At 53.7% G+C, this 24,919-nt stretch overlaps 1 protein-coding gene across 2 annotated transcripts in view; it reads right to left on the minus strand.

The window, feature by feature from the left end:
- KIRREL3 (kirre like nephrin family adhesion molecule 3) overlaps nt 1-24,919 on the minus strand; it is a 575,068-nt gene that overhangs the window by 27,911 nt on the left and 522,238 nt on the right. For both annotated transcript variants that reach the window (XM_047754084.1, XM_047754083.1), the window contains exons 6-7: nt 15,873-16,030; nt 7,054-7,204 (exon numbers count right to left, since the gene is read on the minus strand). In XM_047754084.1, coding sequence (XP_047610040.1) covers nt 7,054-7,204; nt 15,873-16,030 — 309 coding nt within the window. The remainder of the gene's footprint in view (nt 1-7,053; nt 7,205-15,872; nt 16,031-24,919) is intronic.

Genomic DNA, 24,919 nt, shown 5'->3' on the forward strand with positions numbered 1-24,919 from the left:
TGAGAAGCCCAGCTCTGAAGTGCTAAATGGTAGGAGGTGGAGGAGACAGGAAGTCAGAGAGAGGGAGAGACAGGAGACGAGAAGCAGGGACACAGAGATGCATGGAGATCTGTGCCAAAGGGATGGGGGCAGCAGAGAGGGAGAGAGAGGGTGAGTAGAACAGAGGCAGAATAAGAAGAAGAGGCAGAAACACAGAGAAACAGACAGCAGAGACGGAGAGGGGTACAGAGAGAGGCTGATGGACATGCAGAGACGCATAGTCAAAGATTTCAGACTAAAAGCACAAAGACCGAGGGAGGAGTTCCCACTGTGGCTCAGCGGTAATGAACCCGACTAGTATCCATGAGGATGTGGGTTTGATCCCTGGCCTCCCTCAGTGGGTTAGGGATCCTGCATTGCAGTGGCTGTGGTGTAGGCTGGCAGCTATAGCTCCAATTTGACCCCTAGCCTGGGAACCTCCATATGCTGCGGGTGCTGCCCTAAAAAAGCAAAGAAAAAAGACAGAGGGAGACCAAACAGAGGGAGACAGGGCTGGGGAGAAAGACCCAACAAAATAATGAGGAATAGACTAAAGAAAGAAACAGACACGGAGAGACTCAGAGAGGGAAATAGAGGGAGAGGATCTAGAGCAGGGAGACTGAGGTGGGGAATCACCCAGAGAGTGGCCCCGAGGCGGCCTGGCCCTCCCGACTCAGGGGAAGCTGGCTCAGGACCTTCTCTAGAAGCTGCGCATCAGGTGCCCAGGTCTCAGCACACTAGGCAGCCGTGTTCCCGGGTGGGTGAAGGACAGGGGGGGACAATGGCCAGTGCCTGTCCTTCTGCCTGGTCGGCGCCTAGAGGTCAGGCTGGAGTTCAGCTCTAGGCTGAGTGAAGAGGGCAGCTGGGTCCCTGCATCCTCGCCAGACCCCTGGACCACATTTTCTGGCCCGTCCTCACCAATAAGCACAGCAAAGTGCTGGAAGGGTAGGGGGACTTTCTAGGGGTTCAGAGGCCATTGAGAAAGATGCTGACTCCTCTGGGTGCATATGCAGGGCACCATGGGGGCCACAACACCCCAGCTGCCTGGCCCAGCATCTGATTGAGATGATAGAGATGACATGGGTTTCCCGAGCCCCTCAGAGCATCATCTGCACAGCTGCCCAGCTGCAGACCGAGCCTCGCCCACCCTGGAGTTGGGATCATGGTCACTTGGCCTCCTGGTACCCTGTGGTGTTCAAGCTGGGCTGCACCTCACTGCCCAGGGCTGGGCCCTGGGGTCTTGGCCTGGGAAATGACCCCAGAGGTGGCGCTGGCACCTGCAGATAGCTTGTTGAGACATGGGCAGATAAGGCAGGCGCAGGGGCCTGTTCTTCCCACGTTCTCCCCTAGTTCTGCCTGGGGACATTGATCCTGGCAGCATCTGCTTCTGGTACAGCCAGCTTGCTTGCCTTTTCCTGGAGAATTAATTACCAGGGAAGTGATGGGTTCTTCAGCAATCTCAGTCTTGGTTTTCTTTCTTTCTTTCTTTCTTTTTTTTTTTTGCCTTTTTTAGGGCTGTACCTGAGGCATATGAAGGGTCCCAGACTAGGGGTTGAATTGGAGCTGCAGCCGCTGGCCTATGCCATAGCCACAGCAACATGAGATCCAAGCCACATCTGCGACTTACACCACAGCTCATGGCAATGCTGGATCCTTAACCCACCGAGCAGTGCCAGGGATTGAACCTGTGTCCTCACAGATACCGGTTGGGTTTGTTAACCACTGAGCCAGGTCGGAAACTCCTCAGTCTTGGTTTTCAATGAGTGACTCCAGTGGTCCCAAAGATTCTTGGCCAGGAGGAGCCACGAGAGCTCTCTCCCCACCTCCAGGAGAGCCATGCCCACAGGACCCCACAGCCTCTCTTCAGCTGCTGCCCATCGCCTTGGTGCCCACCCACCCAGGTGAGGGCCAGCTTCCAGGCCAGTTCAAGAGACCCTAGAAACCTGCCACAGAATTTGGAGAAGCAATGACATCTAGTCACTTCTGATGGAACATGATGGAGGATAATGTGAGAAAAAGAATGTGTATGTATGTATGTATGTGTGTATATATATATATATATATATATATATATATATATATATATGTGGCTGGGTCACTTTGCTGTACAGTAGAAATTGACAGAACACTGTAAGTCAACTATAATGGAAAAATAAAAGTCTTAAAACAAACAAACCAAAGAAAAAAAAAGAAAAAAAAATTTTTAAAAAAAGGGAGCTCCTGTAGTGGCTGAGCCGAAATGAATCCGACTAGTATCCATTAGGATGAAAGTCTGCTCCCTGGCCTTGCTCAGTGCGTTAAGGATCTGGTGTTGCCGTGAGCTGTGGTGTAGGTCGCAGATGCATCTCAGATCCTGCGTGGCTGTGGCTGTGGCTGGCAGCTATAGCTCCGATTGGACCCCTAGCCTGGGAACCTCCACATGCTGCAGGTGTGGCCCAAAAAAGCAACAACAACAACAACAAAAAAGAACTTTGGGAAGAGTTGCAGGAGGCCTGGCCCCCACCTAGGTGTCCCTCATAAAAAGATGAGGCTTTGGGGGCAGGGAGGTGGAGCACACACCTGTTGGAGGACCCTTCCCACACCCCGCTCCACCACGGAGCTGCATTCCCAGCTCCTCCTGTGGATGCCTGTCTCCTGCAGCTTCCCCATGTCTCTGCAGCATCCTTGGGACCCAGGAGAACAGATCCCTGGGAAGCTCCCACCCTTGCCAGTGTCTTCTATGCCTCCACTCAGGGCCCAGAGCTGCCTGTGTCCCTCTCTCTGCCCCTTTCCTCTGCATGTACAAGAGATGAATTTTCAGGAGTCTACCAGGCTCCAGAGGTATAAATAGTTTATGTCATATCCGACTATTAAACATGATTTTAATCCCATTTGTGATGTCGGCTGCATAACTTGCAGGGGGGCAGCTTTGATGTAGCTGGTGGAACTGAGATCACATTGAACAGATGTTACAGCTGAGAGTCTGTTAGTGTTTCCATCAGCAACCTGCCTCTGTGTGTGTGTGTGTGTCTGTGTGTGTGCGTGCGCACGTTCAGGGGAAGTATTACATCGAGGGGGCGAGAAAAGAGAGAAACTCCATGACTCAGTGATTTTATAGCACATGCATTTGAAACTTGGCAGCTGGATGCAGAGTCCAGATGTAGCAAGACTTTGGGGGTGTTAAGCTTTCTCTCCCATTACTCAATCTGGGGGCTTTGTCTTCGGTTGGGTAACATCTAAAGACCAAGGGAAACAAACAACAAATGTGTTTTTGCTGAGTGTGGATGCTTCTTGGTTGACTGAGAAAATGAGCAGGTTTGCAAAGGCAGCTCTGATCCAGCCCGCGGTGTCCACGGCAAACAGCTGGATGTGTATTGAATGAACAAAGGAAGAAATGGGGGCCTGGGGAGAGCAAGAGGGCGGAGGTGGAGAGAGCACGCTCTTTTGCTGGGCAGGCACGGGCAGACGCTTTCAGGAGTGGGGAGGCACGGACGGATGGAGACTCTCTCTTTTGGGGCTGTGGGGGGATGAGGAGGGGCAGCCACACCCTTGTGACTGTGCACAGCAGTTGACAGGGGCCAGGCACTCTGCCAGGGTCGCCACTGAAATGATTTACTCTAATCCCTCCAGCCAGCGTATGAGCCGAGCACTGTTACCTCCACGTACAGATGAGGAAACGGAGGCGCAAAGAGGTTAAATGACTAGGTCGGCATCCCTCAGTAAGTGGCAGAGCCAGAATTCAAACCAGGGGGAATGCTGTGGCTTTATTTATTTATTTTTTTAGGGCTTTACTTGCGGCATATAAAAGTTCCCAGGTGAGGGGTTGAATCAGAGCTGCAGCTGGCCAGCCAATGCCATGGCCACAGCAACGCCAGATCCAAGCTGAGTCTGAGACCTACACCACAGCTCACAGCAGCACCGGATCCTTAACCCACTGAGTGGGCCAGGGATCGAAACTGCGTCCTCATGGATGCTAGTTAGGTAGGTTCCTTACCACCGAGCCACAGTGGGAACTCCAATGCTGTGGCTTTAACCACGCCCCTGACCTGCCTTGGACAGGGGCCCATCTAGGACACACCGCACCTGGGTTCTCAGCCTCACTCTGACCTCATTTCCGATGTCTCCCTCCTCTGCTGGCTGAGTCATCCCTGGAAAGGAGGCCAGGAAGGCCCAGAGACTTGGCAAGGCTGGTATCCTCCTCCAGGGCATTCTGCTGTCTTTGTGCCCTGGTAAATGGATCATCTCATTAAAGTGCATTTCCAAGAATGTGTTTGAATAGTTGTCCTGATGATGACTTTCTGCTTGTGTGATGGACAACAGGCTGGGGCAGAAGTACTGCTTCCTCTGGGTCTCTCCTGCCAGGGCCCAGGAGCCGACCAGGCGGTTTCTTCTGTGGGGGTCCCAGCCTCAGCCTCCTGACCTGCTGGGGATGGGTGGGGTTGAGGAGGGAGGGCTGTTCAGTGGCCACAAGTGGCACCTTGGATGTCTTGTGTCTCCCACTCTCATTCCCCCCAGATTCGGCTTGTGTCTGGAGAGAGCTTGGATTCACAGTCAATTGTAGGGCAAGAAGAGTGCTTGGATGCCATTCAATCAAATCAGACACGGGTGTCCCTGGGGGTGAGGTGACAACTTAGGCCTGCACAGCTCACGGGTTGTGCAGCCTCTCTGGATGGTGGACTAGCACCCCCTCCTGGCATCTTGCTTCCCCTCCACAGCTGGCCTGCTGCTCTGTGCTGTGGCTGCTGCAAGAAGCAGGCGGGTGTGAAGACCCAGGGCCTGCCCTGGCATTGGGGAGGGAGGAACCTCTCTTAGGGCGACCTTGAACTTAGAGGACCTTCAGAGAGAGCACCTCCCTCCCATGACCCTGGTCCCAGCCCTGATGCCCCTGGCTCTCACTGGGTGAGGAATGGAAGAGCCCCGCCCACCCTCCCTGGCTGGGGTGGATGGGGAGGGGTTGTTAATAGCTGCTGAAGGTCAAGAATCCGAAATCTTTTCAAATGCCTCAGCTGTTGTGCCTGGGTGTCCACAGCAAGCCCATCTGAGGGTTTCAACAGTTTCTTCCGCCCCCTGGAACCTGCACAGAGCCTGCTAGGATTCCAAACGCTGAGGGAAGTCTGCTCTCTGGCTTCCAAATGGGCTCTGGAAACCCTGGGACTCCAGACCCCAGGTCCCCAAAGGGCCATGTGGAGTACAGAATCTAGGGCCTGAGATGAGCCAGGGCTGCTGGGAGGTGTTTCTACACAGATTAGACTGGAAGTGAGTAATATAACAAGGAGGAAAGGACCACCAGCCTGCAGCTCTGGCCTGTCCTTCAGAGCCTCTGGCCAAAGCCCCCAGCACGTGGTGGCATCGTTCTCCAAGGCAGGGAGGGGAGGGGTCGAGAGAAGGAAAGTTCATTTCCGAGCGCTAATACTTCCAACCTAAACCAGTCCAGTACCGAGAGGGAGGCGCTGGGTCCCTGGTTGAGCTCGTCTTTGTTCCCAAGGAATGACAGACACTTGAGAGAGATTTTAGACCTTTAGGAGTCTCCTTTAGGGAATTTTGGGATGCGATGCTGGTGGGTTTTTTTTTTTAATAAGCAGATTCTTTTTATTTATTTATTTGTTTGTTTATTTATTGCCTTTTCTAGGGCCACACCCGCGGCATATGGAGGTTCCCAGGCTAGGGGTCGAATTGGAGCTGTAGACACCAGCCTATGCCAGAGCCACAGCACTGTGGGATCCAAGCCGCATCTGCGACCTATACTACAGCTCATGACAACACTGGATCCCCAACCCATTGAGCAAGGCCAGGGATCGAACCTGCAACCCCATAGTTCCTGGTCGGATTCGTTAACCGCTGAGCCACAATGGGAACTCCGCTGGTGGGGTTTTAAAGCATCATCCTTGTTTACATGAATTGTAATAAGTGATGCTGGCTAAGGGCTTCTGGTGTGGACGTGCTTCAGTTTCTCCAGATGGGACCACAGTTATACTTACTCCCAATGGTCGCTGTAAAGATTACATGAGATAATATGTGCAAAGGATGGGCTGAGTGATGATTCTTTGATTCCTCTTCCTCTTCTCTCCTTGTATTTGGCTGTGCCCATGGCATGCAGAAGTTCCCGGGCTAGGGATCAAACCTGTACCATAGCAGTAACCACAGCCACAGCAGTGACAATGCTGGAACCTTAACCTGCTGAGCCACCGGAGCCTCTTTCCTCTTCTCTCCTTCCCCAAGCCAGGCCCCACGATTCTCTACAGGGCCTGGTGCTGTGTCCCCACTCTGGAGCCCTGAGTGCCCTTCTGTTCCCAGCATTTTCACCCTGGCTTCCTCTCCACAGCAGGTGGGGAGGTGGCCTGACTGGGCCAGCAGGACGGGGCTGACCACCTATTGGTTGGTGTGGAAGTTCGACCTTATTTAGGAGTGGAAATGTGGTTTGAACATGTCATTTGCAAAGGATTCTTATCTGTCTTATTTTTTTTTAATTAAAAAAAGTTTTTTTTGGCAGAGCCTCCTTGCCTGCCTGCTTGCACCTCTCAGAAGCATCCTATCTTAATAAACCTATTTCTTGCCTATCAGATTTTTTTTTTTTTTTTTGCTTTTTAGGGCTGCACCTGCGGCATATGGAAGTTCCCAGGCTAGAAGTCGAATTGGAGCTACAGCTACACCCCAGCCACAGCAACACGGGATTCAAGCCATGTCTACAACCTGCATCACAGCTCATGCAGCACCAGATCCTTAACCCACTGAGCGAGGCCAGGGATTGAACTGGCATCTTCTTGGATACTAGTCGGGTTCGTGACCCGCAGAGCCACAACCAAAACTCCTCATCTGTCTGGTTATTAAGATTGTCACCCTCACCTGTGATAGTAAGGAAGACAAGGTGGTCCCTTGAGTACCTGTACATACACACCCGCCAGTCCCCAGAGCTGACGAACCCGGTTCCTGCCTCTAGCCATCCTGCAGGCTGTGGCTCTGGCTGGCTATTCCCCTGCCTCTGACCCATGCTCCTGGCAGAGGGCCCGGGAGGTCCCTGGCCCGGGCTGGGCCTGGCCGGGTCGGGTGACTACTCACGCTGGATGTCGATGGTGACGGAGGTCTCCTTCCCGCCGGGGATGGCCTTGTTGGTGGCTCGGCACACAATGCTCTGCCCGTTCTCCACGTCGCCGGGGGAGATGAAGAGGGTACTCACGATGCTCTCGCGCTTGCCGTCGCGAAGCAAGGTCTAAAGTGGGAGAGAAGGGCCCAGTTACTCATCACTCGGCCGGGATGGCTTGGGTGGGCAGGAAGGTCCCGAGCCAGCCTCGGACAGGAGGAGGGAGAGTCGTGGATGGAGGTGGGTCAGCTCAGGACACCCAGGGGCGCCTGTCTCTATGCAATCTGGGGAGTTACCCTTGGCTCCGAGTGCCTGGCTGCGGGAGGAGAAAGGAACTAGAAAGTTCTCCAGCATGGGTGAAAATCAGCCTGGACTTGCCGACCCCGACGCATAAGAGAAACCAGGCTGGGCCCGATGGAAACCAGGCTGCAGGTCCTATGTAGACATGAACTTGTAACCATTCTGCCTCTGGTCCAGGGAGTCTCTGGGTCTGTGGGAGATGGGGGCCACAGACGGGTGCTGTGACCCAGGCTGGAGAAGGGGTGAGGTTTGGGGGATGGGGTAAGGGCAGGGCTGGGGTGGGGGTGTGCGCAGAATCTGTGCACACTGACTATTTCATTACTTCAACTGTATAAACCCTTTCAGCTTTCAAATCACTTCACGTCCTGAGCTCATCGAAGCTCTGACTGAGCCACAGACAGGACAGACACTGTTATCTTCCATTTGACAGGGGACAAAACAGGTGTGATCAAGGGAGGCTATGCAGCTTGACCAAACTCACTTCAAGTTGGTGGTGACCTAAGTAAGAGGGTCCTGGAGTGGGTTGAATAGCATCCTCCCCTAGCAATTCATGTCCACCCAGAACCTTAGCATGTGAACGTATTTGGACATAGGGACTTAGTTTCATAATTAGTAATTAGTTAAGGAGCTTTTTTTTTCTTTTTGCTTTTTAGGGCTGTACCTGTAGCATATGGAGGTTCTCAGGCTAGGGGTTGAATTGGAGCTACAGCTGCTGGCCTATACCACAGCCACAGCATGCAGGATCCGAGTCGCATCTGTGATGTACACCACAGGTCATGGCAATGCCGGATCCCCGACTCAGGCCTCGAACCTGAATCCTCATGGATACTAGTTGGATTCGCTTCCACTGCGCCACAACTGGAACCCATAGCTAATGATCTTGAGACAAGATCATCCTGGATGTAGAGTGGGCCCTCTGGCTAGTGTCCTTGTAGGAAGAGGAGAAGATGGGGAGACACAGGAAGGAGACCATGGGAAGGAAGCAGAGATTGGAATGATTCTTCAGCAAGCCAAGGAATGCCGAGAGCCAGCACGAACTGGAGGAGGCAGGAAGAGCCTTCCGGGGGCCTTTGGAGGAAGCCCAGCCCTGCCCACACCTTGATTCCAGACTTCAAGCATCTGCAATGGCCGCACTCATGGCATATGGAGGTTCCCACGCTAGGGGTGGAATCGGAGCTACAGCTGCCGGCCTGCACCACAGCCACAACAATGCAAAGATATGAGCTGCATCTGTGACCTACACCACAGCTCATGGCAATGCCAGATCCTTAACCCACTGAGCGAGGCCAGGGATCAAACCCGCAACCTCATGGTTCCTAGTTAGATTCGTTTCCACTGTGCCATGACGGGAACTCCACATTTTGGTTGTTTGAAGAACCATGCTACAAAACTTGGTCACAGCAGCCCTGGAAATGAACGCACGTCAAAAGGTCTCCTGATTTCCATGCAACTTAGAGGTCACTCCTCAGGGTGGCTACTCCCCACCACGACTGCTACCCTCCCTCCCCTGCGCCCCTTTCCAGCTACTTCCCTGACAGTATGATGCCCTGCGCCTTGAGCTCCCTGGCAGCCCATGAAGGTGGTTGCATGTTGGGGAGGTGCCTGGGCAGGAGGGCCACTTTTTGAAAATGTATATATATTCTTTTTAGGAGGACCACTTCTTGGGGTTGGGGGACAGGACTTGCTCAGCGGACTCCAGGAAGGAACTTGACCCTGTGGGGTGGAGGTGCTGGACACAGTCTTACTTTGCCATGACTGGAGCCAAGGAGTAGAGGAACAGACTTCACTTCCTCAAAACCTCCCAGAAAATAACCTCAACATCATCTCTAATCTCTAACCCCTGGAAAGAAGGGAGCCTTGTCTCCTAAATAACAGAAGAGAAAACTGAGTTCAAAGTGAGTCAAGAGGAGTTCCCCTCGTGGTGCAGCAGAAACGAACTGACTAGGAACCACGAGGTTCAATCCCTGGCCTCGCACAGCAGGTTAAGGATCCGGCGTTGTCGTGAGACGTGGTGTAGGTCACAGACGTGGCTAGGATTTGGTGTTGCTGTGGATATGGCTGTGGCGTAGGCCAGCAGCTACAGCTCTGATTAGACCCCTAGGCTGGGAACCTCCACATGCCATGGGTGTGGCCCTAAAAAGACAAAAAGACAGAAAAAAAAAAAAGAAACTCAAAGTGAGTCAGGAACTTGCAGGGCTGGCCTGGGCTTTCCACTTGAGAGTGGTGAGCCTGAGCTCACAACCCTGTCAACACAGCTTCCTGAGACCCTGACAGCAGGTTGTGTGATCTCCACTTAAAGGTGAAAACAATTGGAGAGTTCCCATTGTGGTTCACGAGGTTATGAACCCAATGAGTATCTATGAGGCCTTGCTCAGTGGATTAAGGGTCTGGTGCTGCCATAAGCTGTGGTGTAGGTTGAAGACACGGTTCAGATCTGGTGTTACTGTGGCTGTGACCTAGGCTGGCAGCTGCAGCTCTGATTCTATCCCTAGTAGAATGGGAACCTCCACATGCTGCAGGTGCAGCCCTAAAAAAGCCAAAAAAAAAAAAAAGGGTGGGAATAGACAATTAAGTGACTTAAGTGACAGGTAGGCAACTGGAGCCCAGCTCTGGGTGCTCACTTCAGTGGCCTCCAGCTCTAGAACAGGACCTGAGCCTCGAACCAGAACCATGCATCCTGCTGTAGACCAAGCCAGACTCGGACACGGTGGCGAGGCACACAGCCGGGCAGCAGCCCCGGAGTGTTTCTCCTCTGTTCTAAAGCTGCCTGGGCCCAGGCTGGCTCCGTGCCTATTCTTTCTCAGGACGTGGGTGGTGGGCTCAGCCCTGAGCGGAGTCATCTTGGAGAGGGGGTCGAGGAGGATGGTCAGTCCCGGGAGCCGGTGGGGTGAGGATCTTCAGCACTGACTCCAGGCCAGGGGGCTAAACTGGAGGCCAGCAACCGGGGGCTGGGGCTTGGGATGGGGGTGCGGTTAGCCCAGAGCCCTGCTTGGGAGCAGCTGGGAGCTGCACCATAGTAACGGGCTGGCTCTGGGCTCCTCCACAGACCTCATCTGTCTATAAATAGCCAGGAGATAATAAGAACAATTTCCTGGTTGAAAAATAAGACCTTGGGGCTGGGTTGGAGGAGGTGCGGAGGGGGTCATATTCTGCTTCCTCCCCCCCCACCTTCCTTTACTTTTCCGTGGTGCTAACAAGGGACATTTACATAAATTTTACTCTGCCAGGAACACTCAGATTGATCTGCTCAGAGGGTGGAGGGGAGCAGGGCCATCTGGGTGCTGGTGGGAGGGGAGCCAGGGCCCGAGCTCCTAATTAGGCCCCTGACTCCTGCCTGCTCCCCACACCCAGGGTGCTCCTCGCTTCTGAATGATGATTAATGACATATTTACTGTGTCTGGGTGTGTGCTTTTCTGGGAAATAAAAATTCTGGTTCAAGTTGTTTGTTCCACCTAATTAGAGAAGGGGAGATGTGTTCATTAAACCAGGGGAAAGCTCAGTGCCCGCTCCGCAGGGGAGGCCCTGGGCACCTGGCCCAGGGTCCCCAGCTCCAGGACGAGGCCCAGCGTGTTCCTGGGGAGGGAGCCAGGCTGGTAAAGGGCGGGGCCTTCCTTTTTTCACCCTGTTTTCCTCCTTCCTTTGTTCCTTCTCCTCACCTTTCCTTCCTTTTCTTTTTCTTCATTCCTTTCTCATAAAACTTCCCTTTTCTCAAATGCAAATGAAGCCCTGGGACACTGTGGCCTCACTTCCTCATCCTTGTCCTTCCTGAACCTTCTTTGGGCTTCCCTCCCCTGACCTTGGCTCTGGAGACACACCTAGGTGGAGCCCCCACCTGCTGCTTCAGAAACCTTCTTGAGCAGGCTCATCAGCTCAGGGAGGGTAAGCAGATTATTCATGGTGAGTTATCCTTAGTGACACCTCCACCTCCAAGGCTTGGGGCCACCCTTCCTCCAGCTAGGTGGGCAGTAGTGTGACCCCCATGGCAGCTCCTGGGGGTCCTGCCTGTGTGTGCAGACGTGGACCAGGAGCGGGGTGTACACACCTCACCTGCATAGGGGTGGAGGCGCCAGGGCAGAAGGCTAGCTGGCCGGGCTTCCACTCTCTGCCTGTGTGCGTGTCCACAGGCCTCTGATCCACTGACTGCTTCCAAACAGCTTTCCTGACTGTCCCAGTGGCTGTGGGAGGCCTGCAGCTCTCTTCTGGACCCTGCCTGCCCCCTGCTCCTCCCTGTCTGTGCACCCAGCCTCCCTGTCCCACCCCTGAGGGCAGGCACTTGGCAACCAATGGGCACTGGCCTGGGGGGCGAGGTGCTGGGCTGGCCGAGGTGGGTGCACAGACAGCATCCTGTGTGCAGCTGTCCAGTGTGGGCAGCTGCCCCCACTCTGCTCTTTCCAAAGCCCCAGGGGTTTCAGCTGGGTGAGAGAGAGCCTGGCTGAGCCCCAAGAGATGGGAGGCCTGGTGACCCCAGGTGAGGGAGGGTGGAGGTTTGGAGAGAATGCAGTGGGCAGGTGCCCCAGTCTGGGAGCTGAATATGGGATGTTCATTGATATGCAAACAGCCCAGAAAGGGCTTGAGTGGCCTGATTGCCTGGCAACCAGGCCTCCTCTTTTCGTTGTCCTCACTCACCTAGCCCACCTGCTGTGTCCTTTAATTTTTTTTAAAATCATCTCTTTTGTTTCCCCTTTTTAAAGCTGCCTGGGGACTCTGTTGGGGCCTGTTGTCACATGACTGGAATTAGGGGCTGTCAGAGAAGGAGGAGATGTACTCAGTACCTTGGCCCCAAACCCTGCAGTCCAGTCTTTTGCCCTGGGGCCATAGGGATGCTTTTCACAAAGAAGGTGAGGATGGAGTTCCCATTGTGGCGCAGAGGAGATGAATCCGACTGGTAACCATGAGTTTGTGGGTTTGATCTCTGGCCTTGCTCAGCGGGTTAAGGATCCGGCATTGCTGTGAGCTGTGGTGTAGGTTGCAGATGTGGCTTGTATCCTGTGTTGCTGCTGTGGCTGTGGCATAGGCTGGCAGCACCCACGGCATATGGAGGTTCCCAGGCTAGGGGTCCAATCGGAGCTGTAGCCGCCGGCCTATGCCAGAGCCACAGCAATGCAGGATCCGAGCCTCATCTGTGACCTACGCCACAGCTCATGGCAACGCCGGATCCTTAACCCGCTGAGCAAGGCCAGGGAACTCCATATGGAGGTTCCCAGGCTAGAGGTCAAATCCATATGCTGCAGGTGTGGCCCCTAAAAAGCAAAAGCAAAAAAAAAAAAAAAAAAGACGGTGGGGATGAGTGGCAGCTGCTCACTGGGTGGAGCCTCTCGGCCCCTAAGATGGACACATGGAATGGGGGTGGGGGGGGCGCATGGTGCTGGGTGATGGGTGGGGAAAGGCTGCATCGCTGTGCCCAGTGAGGGCCCTGAGGGGTGCTGTCCCAGAGCTTCTTTTCGCCTGAGCCCTGAAGACGCATGTGGTCCTGGCGGAGGGTGGGTGGGTGGCCCCTCGGGCAGGAAGCGGTATGAAGCTGGAGGATGCAGAGGGGTAGGGCTGGAGGGTAAGGCGAGGATGTACAAGACTGGGTTCCCCAAGACCAAGTGACCCTCCTTCCTGTCCCCCTTCGGGGTCAAGGCCCCATCCCTTGACATGGCAGCAGCTGGGGGAGGAGCAGATGGAGCAGGAATCTGGCCCCTGGGGAAGACTCCTCTCTGGCCTCAGCCTACTGTCCCCTGTCCTCTGCCACAGCCTGTCCTGCCTCCCCTGGTCTGTGTGTGTGCTGGCCTTCCTGAGTCATGCCACGTAGCCTGAGGCTGGGTGTCTAGGAAGAAAGGACTTGGAGAGATTGGGGCCTTGCCACCCACTCCCCGGCTTCTGCAGCTCCACCCAAGCACGCAGGTCATGAGGGCTCAGGAGGCCGTGTGTTTCAGGTGCTGGGCGCTGGCGGGAGGGAGGTCCTCCTCCCAGCTCTCCCAGGGCAAGGGGCATAACCGTCCTGTCGTGCCACCCTCCCTCCCACCAGCTTGTCCTTCCCTCCGCTGGCCACAGTGAGGAGCTAAATGGAACCTGGGCTGCTGTGTGACCTTGAGGAGGGGGGACAGGCTGGGTGAGGCAGGGCTCTAGGAGGAAGGACCCAGTAATGCTAGTGAACATTTACGAGGCCCTGGCTCTAAGCCAGGCTCTTTATGGATTGCTTTCAACACATTTTCCCTTTTTTGTGGCCACACCGGCAGCATATGGAAGTTCCTGGGCTAGAGATCGAATCTAAGCTGCAGCTGCAAACTGTGCTATAGTTGCAGCAATGCTGGCTCCTTTAACCCACTGCACTGGGCTGGGGCTCAAATCCATTTCTCCATGGCAACCCAAGGCTCTGCAGTTGGATTCTTTTTTTTTTTTTTTTTGTCGTCTTTGTAGGGCCACACCTGAGGCATATGGAGGTTCCCAGGCTAGGAGTTGAATTGGAGCTGCAGCTGCTGGCCTATGCCACTGCTACAGCAATGCCAGATCTGTCATGTCTGTAACCTACACCACAGCTCATGACAATACTGGATCCTTAACCCACTGAGTGAGGCCAGGGATGGAACCTGAGTCCTTATGGATACTAGTCAGGTTTGTTACTGCTGAGCCATGAGGGGAATTGGATTCTTAACCCATTGCGCCACAGCAGGACTCCCATTTTCCCTTTTAAGTCGCCCAGAGGTTCTAACAGGCATCTGTGGTTACCATCACCCCATTTGGCAGGTGGGGTAAAACTGAGGCAGAGAGATGAGTTTACTGTAATATGTGATGAACACAGATTTGTATCCAGGCTTATAGGACCCAGGCCTGCTCTACTGTGACACTGTGACACTGACATTCTCATCCAGGAAATGTGGATGGCGGGGTGCACCCAGGGACCTGGGTGGATCAAGTGAGGGACAGGCAGTGCTTCTGTGGAGTGATGCACTCTGCCAGGTACTTTGCTCATTCAAGCCTCACCATCCTTTGAGGAAGGTGCCATTGCTCCCATTGTATGGATAGGGACACTGAGGCACAACTCGGTTAGGTAGCTGACCCACGGTCACAGAGCTAGAAGGTGGCAGCCTGGATTCAAATGGAGGCTGCCCAGATCCTGAGCCCACAGGTGTAACCACCCATGATGTGACAAAGACTGAGGCTTCAGCCCTAAGGGCTGTCAAGGCTGCCCTGCGGGATTGCTTCTGTGGACTTTGGACCCTACTTGATGGTGTGTGCACTTGGGTGCCCTCTCCATCTCTCTCATTCTCTCTGTGTCTCCGTCTCTCTCTGAGCTGCTCCTGCCCTGGGGCCCCTTATTCCTAGCCTATCTGGGACTTCTATGCCTTCAGACCTGCCTAGGTCAGTGGCATTTATGGTCCTGGGGAGAGAGGGGGCAGCAGGTTCTTTCTGTCCCAGGTGCCTGGCTCAGGCCAGGATGGCTGAATCCAGCCAATAATCCCATAATCTGACAGTCCCTGGAGCCAGCTCTGTGCAAGCACCACTGGATCATCCAGCCTTCTCCATGTGCCCCAAGTCACACGGGGCTTGTCAGAACTGGCAGGCCCCCATTATATATAAATTGTGTCCCCCCCTGCCAAATTCCTGGAATTCATACTGTGAAGCCTCGACTCCCCTTGGGGCCATATTTGGACATAGGGACTTTAAAGAGGTGATCAAGGTTGAACGAGGTCATAAGGATGGGGCCCTAATCCAATGGGATTGGTGTCCTTATGAGAAGAGGAAGGGACATCAGAGATCCCTTCTGAATACACAGAGGAAAGGCCATGGGAGGGCACAGTGAGAAAGCCACCATCTATAGGCCAGGAAGAGAGCTGTCACCAGAAACCAACCCTGCTAGCACCTTGATCGTGGACTTCCAGCCTCCAGAACCGGTGTGAATTAGAGTAAAGCATCCAGCAGGTAGGCACAACAGGGTGCAGGGCTTGGTAAGGGATTATGGGCTGTATTCAGCCATCCCTGGCTTGAGCCAGGCACCTGGGACAGAAAGAACCTTAATAGCCTCACTTGGTAGCCCTGGGAAGGTGTTCAGTTTGAGCAAATAAAAATACAGACATCAGTTAAATTTGAATTTCAGATAAACAATGAATAATGTTTAGTATAAATATGGCCCACACTTATGCCCCATGCAATATTTGGGACATACACTAAACAGATATTCGTTGTCTCAGCCAAGCATCCTGTATTTTATCTGGCAACCCTAGGCCCGGGCCACTTCTGTCCTCCTGCGACCATCCTTTATCCTTCAGGTCCTTTACCAAGCCCAGGTATAACCCCAGGAAAGAGAGACAGGAAGAGGGACAGAAATGGGTCATGGTCATGAGAGAGAAAGTGACAGGGTAAAAGAGAGAGAAAAAGAAAGAGAAAGAGAGAGAGACAAAGAGCCAGAAACAAAAATCAATAGAAAGTCATATACAGAGAGCAAGAGCAGCAGAGAGGTGGGGAGAACGGCCTCTTCCGTGCAGCCCCCTCCCCTCCTGTCCCCCCCACCTACCTTGGAGTAGGTGGCCCCGTTGATGACCTCTCCCTTCCTCAACCAGATGATGGAGGCTGCAGGCTTGGCGTTGTCTGCATGGCAAGTGAGGTTGAGGGGGTCCCCGGCCCGCAGGCTGATGACAGGCCCCCCCAGGATGACGGGGTCGTCTGGCGGCACTGCAGGGAGAGGAACGCAGAGGTCAGGCTGAGGGTGCCTCTCCCCTCGGGCAGGGCTGGGTGGATTTTATGGAGCTGATGCCAAACAGTAATTATCATTCCTTAATAAAATGTATAATCCCTTGTACTACAACAGTAACAGCAACCACAGCAGTAATCCCTGACATATGCCTCGCGTGTTTATTTGCAGAGGACGCTCATGTCACCATCTCATCCTGCGGCAGCCCATGAGGGGACAGGCCAGGCATCATTAGCTGCAATTTGCAGATCGGAAAGCACGGCTCTGCTGTCTGGATCATATTTTTCTTTCTTTACTTTTTTTTTCTTTTTTTCTTTTTTTTTTTTTTTTTTTTTTTTAGGGTCGCACCCTTGGCATATGGAAGTTCCCAGACTAAGGGTTGAATCATCAGAGCTGTAGCCGCTGGCCTATACCACGGCCACAGCAATGTGGGATCCGAGCCACATCTGCAACCTATACCACAGCTCACAGCAATGCCAGATCCTTAACCCACTGAGTGGAACCGCGTCCTCATGGATAGCAGTCAGGTTCGTTACCACTGAACAACAGGAACTCCGATCATATCTTTCTTTTTAACTTCCCTCTCTCTTTCTCTTGCTCCCTCTTTTAAAGCAAAGCGCTGACACATCTGTCATCTGATTTAATCCTCACAACAGTCTTTCGAGGCAAATATTACTGTCCCAATTACATGGATCTGGAAACCGAGGCTCAGCAGGATGAAATGACTTGCTCAAGGTCACAGAGTGAATGATTGGCAGAGCCAGGGATGGAAGCAGGTCCCCTGACATTTGGCGCACCAGGCTGGCTGCTGCCTTCAAGGCGGACACAGCGTTTTAGGGAGCTGTGCTATGCTGGGCATCTCCTTAGCATGTTATTCCAACTCCCTCATCTCGGAGCTGGAATGAATCTCTCTTGCCTGGTCCTTCCAGTCCATTTCACAGCAGTGTGGTCCCCACTGAGAGATGGGGGGTGCCACGGAGGGGCGTCTCCCGCAGCATCCAGCACAGAGCCCAGTGCCTGATGGGAGCGCCATAAACCTTTTCTCCTTCAATGCAGTCATGCCTTTGATCCCCACGACAACCATGGGATGCAGGGTGCACCGTTATGAAGATGGATGACCATTGTTTGGAGAAGAGGCCCAGAGAAGTTATGTGACTGGCCTGAGGTCACAGAGCCTCTTCCAATGTTCTAGCCATGGATGCATGAGGGTCTCAGGCCCTTGTTTCCTGCCTCTCCTTCCCGACAAGCCAGGAAGGGCAGGGCTCCCTGGAGACCAACTGAGGAATCCCAGGCAGATCTTCCTCCCCTGGGAGAGGCTGGCCTGTCAGCTTGGGAGTCTTGGGGAGGGCTGAACTGCGTGTTTGCTCAGGGAAAGGATGAAGGGTTCACTGGGTGAGGAGTTGGGGTCCTTTGCCCAGCAGCCAGAGAGAGTCCATCCTTCCAGCGGAGCCCTGTACAGGCTTCTGTGCCTGTGGGCTGGGGAGGCGGTAGCTCCAGGCAGCCTGACCTAGCAGCTCAGCTTTCTAGGCCACTCCCACCTCCTCAGGGCACCTCCCACAACCTGCCTGGCTTCTCTCCCTCCCTGGGCCTCCTTCGCCTGCCTCCAGGTTCCTCAGGAAACTGCAGGAGACTCTGAGGCCAAGTAAGGACTGAGGCAGCAGCACCTTCAGCTATGGCTCTCCCTGGTCCTTCCCTGGCCCCCAGGAGGCCTAGTTCAGAACAACAGCCCAGTGAGTGCCAACTCCCAAGGTTCTATTTCCCGAGGGAAAAAAAAAAACCCTTCAGGGCTTCCAAGTTGCTCTCATCAGCCCCCAGACCCTGCCAGGATCCTGGCCCAGGGAGGAAGTCAGCCTCATTCAACCCTGCCCAACCTCCTAGGGGGCCCTGGGTGCAGGCAGATGGTGGGTGTGGGCTGGACCATAAATGCAGCCCCCCTCCCCTGCCAGCCCTCTACCCCGTCATTAGTGCCTGTGGCCTCCTGGGTGCTGAGCGGCCAGAGAGCCACAGGGAAGCTAATGAGGGCTTTCCATGGATGGGGGTGGGTGCAACAGTGCCAGGAGGGGATTTTGTCTCGGGGGCTTTGGGCAGCCCTTCCAGGAGGGAGGGCTGGGCTGGGGCTCCTGTTCCCTCCCTTTGTGGTGGCAGCTTTCTCCTCGCCAGCCGCCCAGGATGAAGGCGCTCAGGCTGAGCTTGCCCAAGCGCCAGGGACCCTGGAAAGAACCATCTGAAACGTCCGGAGTGGAATAAGAACGGGGCCATGGCATGTGTGGGCCTCTCAAGTGGGGCGTGATTATGGAAAGTGCCCTAAATCAGAGGCCAAAGCAGGAAGGCCGTCCTTTTCCTGGTTTTATTTCCTCAGATACAAAAGGTGAAAGTACAGCAGGGCCCCTGGACCGGTCCCCTGGCACTGACATTTCACGGGGCCTGAGACAGGGGTTCTCAACCTCGGCTGTATCTTACAACAGTTTGGAAGAGATTTCAAGTGTCCCGTTGCAGGCCACACCCTGACTGGCTAAATCCCCCATCACTGGACGTGGACCCGAGCATCAGGGCTTTTTAAAGTCCCAGAGGATTCTGCTGGGTGACCAGGTTTGAGAACGGACTGTCTCTGGGCCTTTGCTCAGCGTAACCTCCTGTGATCACAGGCAGAGGAGGCCTTTGCTAAGTGCGAGGGCAGTGAGGGGCCAGGCCCTTCCTTCCTGCTTCTTCAGTGCTGTGTTTTGGGATATGGGGTTAGAGGAGGGGAGAGGGGAGTGGGTCTGTGCTGCTTGAGTGCTCAGGCACACACATGCATGCGTGCGCGCGCGCGCGCACACACACACACACACACACACACACACACACACATCCTCAGAATGGGTCCTGATTACATCTTCCTGAATAAGTGGTTATCGCGCTGGTTATTCATGTAACCATGCATTATTGATCGGCCTTCGCCTCGGTGCACACCAGATGGGGTAGGAGGGGGTGCGGATGGGGCTGATGTGCGGGGGCGGTGGGGGAGGAGTGGGGAGGTTTGGGGGCCAGCCGGCTGAATAGAAATCAACAGTGGCTCTTGGCAGCTGCGGCTCTGATGGGAGGTGGGGGCGATTCATTACCCCTCCATTCAGACCGGGGCCCAGAGCTGAGGGGCCAGGAGGGGAGAAAGCCTGGAACAGCCCGAGCCTGGAGATGCATTATTCATAACCCCCCTCCCAGGACTGGTTATTATCCCGAACCACTATAGAGCTTGGTCTCCTAATTTTTAATCACAGGGAAGGTGGAAGCGTTAGCCTTTTGTGATTAATCCGGAGATAAAAATAGTTGACTGTTTTGGTGTTGTCTTATTGTCAGTCAGGAAAAAAAACGCATTAACTGTTGGGTGACTGAGGCCTGGGCGGACCTGTGCGGATCCCAGGCAAAGTTGGTCCCCAGAGCTGGAAGCCAGCCTGGGGATCCCACCCTGCCTCGGACAGGGCTGGCAGGAGTGGGGGGGGCTGTCTCCTCAGAGCTGCTCGTGGCAGGGACGCATCGTGTGAGTTAGGGGTCCACAGTCACAGGGTGGCTGGCTCTTTGCCGTTTCCCCTCCTGTCATCTGGGATCCAGGCAGCTGTCTGGGGGTCTTTCTCCTTGCTCTGCCCCTCTCTGGCCACCAGTCTGGTGGATGGTGCCACCGGCGAGGTGGGCAGGGTGGGCACCCGCTCCCCTTGTGTGGAAGGGATTCCCTGAGGACCTTCTCCCAGCTCTGCTGCCAAGGGCAAGGGGGCTGGAGTGGAGGGGCGGGCAGGGAGGCACAGACAGAGGGGCCAGGAGGCCAGGGGAGAGCTGCCCGGCTCCAGCTGGGAGGTAAAGCTGTCCTTTCTTAGGCATGAGGGTTCTTTACACCCTTTCACAGAAACAAGGGCTTTTGTGGTGAAAAGTTGTATAGAACCAGCCCCACTGCTGTCACCAAGGAGTGCTCCTCTGATCAGAAAGCCTTGGATTTCTGGACCAGAGCAAAAGCTAGGGGTGACCACCTGACTGTCCTTCCCACAGGACATCAACTGGACAGAGAGCAGAATGGAGCTGGGCCCAGAGGCCTTCCACCTCCTTCTGGAACAGCCTGTTGCCTCTGGGTGCAGCTCCTTTGACACCCTGGTGTGGGTTTGCCCGGAGAGGCTGGGAAATGCCCTCAGTACCAGGTCCAGGTGGCCTGATAGGGGTTTTCTCCAAACTCCAGTGGGTCACCTGAGGGGCCCCCTCTGGGCTGCCAGGATTTCCCAAATGCTCAGTCAGCCTAGATGGCTGCTCTCCAGACATGGCGATGGGACACACCTGCTGACAGAGGTCAGCTGTGCGGACATGCAGCTCATGTTACCAGTGGCAGCTGAACTGGTCGGGAGGTCAGCCATGTGGTCCTCTGGCCCCCAATAGCTCCGGGGCACCTCCTAGATGCCAAGCTCTGTGGAGGGCAGGCCCAGGTCTTGGTCGCCTTGTGCACGGTGCGTTCTCCACAAGCAGTCTGTTCAAAACACTGTCTGCTGGTGTCCCTGCTCAGCTCCAAGCTCTCCGGGGCGGGGGGACAAGGGCCTCTGGATGCTCCCAGGACGTAAGGTGAACTTCTCTCCATTACCCACAAGCACCTGCACCCAGGCCCCAGCCCGCCTCTGGGACACAGGTCTGTTCCAGCTATTTCACCCTCACCACGTCCCACCCCCACGGCCTTTCTGTCTGGAAGGCTCTTTTCTGCGTCCTTGTCCTGCCAGTTTCTTCCTGTCAATGACAGTACAGCTTAAATGTCACATCCTCAGTGAGGCCCAGCCACCCTGCTCAACAGCCCCTCAATTACTCTCCATCACGCCAGCCCGCTTCTTTTTTCTTTATCCCTGGGTTCGTTTGTTATCATCCCTTATGGAAAGAAGGCTCCCTGACAACAAAGAAAGACCTTACCTGGGAGGTCCCGTTGTGGCTCAGCGGGTTAAGAACCTGAATAGGATCCATGAGGATGTGGGTTTGATCCCAGGTCTCGTTCAGTGGCGTAAGGATCTGGCGTTGCCCTGAGCTATGGCATAGGTAGCAAACACAGCTTGGATCCCATGTTGCTGTGGTTGTGGCGTAGGCCAGCAACTTCAGCTCCAATTCGACCCCTAACCTGGAAACTTGCATAAGCCGCAGGTGCAGCCCTACAAGCCAAATAAAATAAAATTTACAAAGACCTTATCTGTCTTGGTCATTGCAGTATGGCCTTATTCAGATCCGTGGCTGGCATACAGTAGCTGCTCAGTGAATGTTTATGAATGAATCTGTGAAAGATCCCTGGATGAGTGGTCTGTCATGGACATTTGCTTCTGGGGCCAGCAGTTTTTATGCTGTGTGTAGAGGGGTGCTGGGTAGAGTTGGGGGTGGCAGATGAGTGTGTATTGGGGTGGGATGGGCAGCTGGGGCAGCTGTGTAGGAACTCATTATGGTGGGACCTGGGGGACCTGGCTGTTTCCTGCCATTTCTGGAGAGGGGAAGACTGAGTGGGGAGGACTTGGGGTGATGGTTCTTGGCCTGATTTCTCGTTAGCACCAGGCGCCTTGGTTAGGGGCATCCCAGGCAGGGTGGCAGAGAGCTTCTGGCTTGGAGCAAAGAGGAGGTTTGTCATGAAAGGTGCTGGTCCTGGCATCAGCGTTCAGCCCTGGGCCCCGGGGAGTGGGGGAGGGTTGGGAGTGGGCCGAGTTGGTGCTGGGGGTGGAGGAGCTGACTGGAGGGGCAGGGGACGCCTCTGGGCCCATCCTAACCAACACCTCCCACACCTTCAGAACCTTCCTTCCCATGTCCTGGGTGCACAGGGAGCCAGCTTTCCTTCCTTTCCTTTTACTCTTCCTCCATGTCTTTGTATTTATTTTTTTCTTTTAGGGCCTCACCCACGGCACATGGATGGTCCAAGGCTAGGGGTCGAATCAGGGCTACAGCTACTGGTCTATCCCACAGCCAAAGCAACACAGGATCCAAGCTGAGTCTGTGACCTACACCACAGCTCATGGCAATGCCGGATCCTTAGCCCACTGAATAAGGCCGGGGATAGAACCTGCATCCTCATGGATACTAGTCAGGTTCATTGCCACTGAGCCACAATGGGAACTCCCCCTCCCTGTCTTTCTTTCAGCCTCTTCTATGTCACAGTCTGAACATACATAGTAAAACCAGACACAGCCTGCCCTCCTGGAGGGGATAAAGAGAACTTGGTTACTCAAAGTGTGTGCCTGGGACAGACCTGCAGCCTCTGTGTCACCTGGGAGCTTATGAGAAACCCAGACACTTGTCCACCATGGGACCTCCTGAATCTGAATCTGTGATAATTTGTATCTACATTAATGTCCAAGATAATTTGTATCTACATTAATGTCTAATCCCCACTGCTCTCAGGGGTTCCTCGGATGATTGTAAACTGATGAGAGCTTTGAGAAAAGGCTCAGTGGACAATGAGAACACCTATGGGGCCCTTGGTCCCTTGGTTGGCACCTGTTCCCTCGTGACTCCCTGGGCTAGTGCACTGCTATGGGATACTGGATTTGAAGGTAGACTCCAGGATGAATGTGTTTCATAACTGGTTCCGTCGCAGGGTGGTTCTTGAACTTGGGATGCTGGAGTCCTTCTTTTCTGGATCACTCTTAGGCATTCTTCCAGATTTAGCTAAGGTGTTGCCCAGTCCATAAGGTCTTTCTGGAATCTCCTGGTTGGACCAAGGGATTTTTGTCTTTGAGCCTCTATCACTCTGGGTATCTTTCTGTCTCAATATCTCACCTCTTCTATGGAAATGATCCGCAGGTGTTTGTCTCCCCTAGCCTGCAATCTCAACCATCCTGGTTGTTGCCACCAGGCCGAGATCCTGCCGCTCCGGGGACTGGGGACATCCCATATGCGTCTGTTGAGCTGAACCTGGCTTCAGTCTATCCTTTTACAAGCTGTATGATTGTGGGCAAGTTATCTAACCTGACAACATTAGCCCTCTTATCTGGGAAGTGGGGCAATAAAGACACCTGCAGGGTTGTTGTGACAATTATCTTTATCATATGAAGATATGTAAAGGGCTAGACAAATATTATTAATGTTTACTTTTTTTTTCTTGCCTTTTTAGGGCCACACCCACAGAATATGGAGGTTCCCAGGCTAGGGGTCGAATCGGAGCTGCAGACTCCAGCCTACACCATAGCCACAGCAATGCCAGATCTGGGCCACATGTGCTGTGACATCTATGCTGCAGCTTGCAGCAACACCACTGAATGAGTACAGGGATTCAACCTGAATCCTCATGGATACTAGGTGGGTTCTTAACCTGGTAAGCCACAATGGGAACTCTGATTATTAATGTCTACTTTTTAAGAATAATACTTAGTTTTGTTTATGTGGATGGCACTGGGCCAAGGTGCCTTCTTGTTTTATTCTAAGTACCATTTGAAATAGGTGCTATTAGGATCTCTATGTCATGATTAGGAAACTGGGGCTCAGAGAGGGCAAATTACTTAGCTAAATAACTCAGCAGGTAAGGGGTAGAGTTGGAACTTAAATGCAGGTTTACTCACTAGTCAGCAGAGCGCACACCTGCCTATGAAGCTGGGGCAGCACCTCACAGCCTTTGCCATCAACCCTCCAGCCTTCATCCAGACCCTTTATCCCTAGGCATTAGGACCCTGCATTACCATCCCCCAGCCTGATTTCAGAGGGCTTGGGGAAGCATTGGCGGGCTTGTAGTTTGTGATCAGAGATGTGTGCTAAGGGAGCGGAGGAATGATTTTTGCCCTTCAGATCCTCATATTTCTCACTTTTGTCATTCTGCCTTGCGGTCAGGTTCTGGGCCCCGGTGTCATTCCAGGCTCCAGCTTCCTCGCGCACATCGATGCACCACCTAATGGCCAAAGTGCAGAACTGCACATAATTGCCAAAGCGCAGAACTGTCTTGTAAATACAGGACCGGCATGTGCCAGTTTTCAAGGGTGTGCTTCTCACTTCCAGCTCAACATGCTTTCAGAAAATCCGTATTGAGTGCCTACGATGTGCCAGGCCCTAGTCAAAGCACTAAGGACATAAAAATCCCGCTCCAGTGAGTTTACATTCTAGTTGAGAGACAGGCAATAAATGGACACGTGCATAGCACAGTGATGGGTATTGGTACATACTAAAGAGAAATAAGACTGGGTGGGGAATAGAGAAATTCTAAGTTGGCCTCCAGGGCTCTCTTCTGGCTTTCTCCCATTCTCTCTGGCTGCTGCTGTAACTGGTGGTCTTCCCCAGGGTGTGCTTTTGCTGGTATACGGTATTCTCTATGCTACCCACGGAGACGCACTCGGCCAACATCTGCATGCTGGTAAGTCCCAAACAGGCAAAACCCGTATTGTGGGGAATGGCACCACCGTTCAATTACTGAAGCCAAAAGTCCACATGTCTTTCTGGGTTTTAGTCTCCTTCATCTGGCATTGCTAACTATCCTGGCTAATGCTCTGAAATCTCTCTCGAATTTGCCTCTCCTTTTCCATCCTTAATAGTCTTCCCCCCAGCTCATGTCCTCATCATTTCTTGCTTGGGTCACAATACCTAATACCCTCTCCCCCAACCTCCACACTGTCCCAGGGTGATCTTGACAAAAGTTCGGTCATTCATCCAGCCATTCAATCGTTCATTCACTCACCATCTGCCAACTATGTAGCATTCCTTTGTCTTCAAATCTTTCACAGGTCCATCCAGATAAAGTCTGAACTTCTTGGTTCCTGCCAACCTCGCCTGCCTCATTCTCCATCACTTCTTAACAATTTATTCTTGTGGATAAGAATCACTTGCAATTGTTTCCCCACTTGTCACTTTCCCTTCCCTTTGCTCACTTGAAGCTCAGGCAGCTTTGATTCGAACGCTGAATCCTACATTTATTAGCT

This window comes from Phacochoerus africanus, chromosome 11, assembly GCF_016906955.1.
Source record: "Phacochoerus africanus isolate WHEZ1 chromosome 11, ROS_Pafr_v1, whole genome shotgun sequence".
Lineage (NCBI taxonomy): Eukaryota > Metazoa > Chordata > Mammalia > Artiodactyla > Suidae > Phacochoerus > Phacochoerus africanus.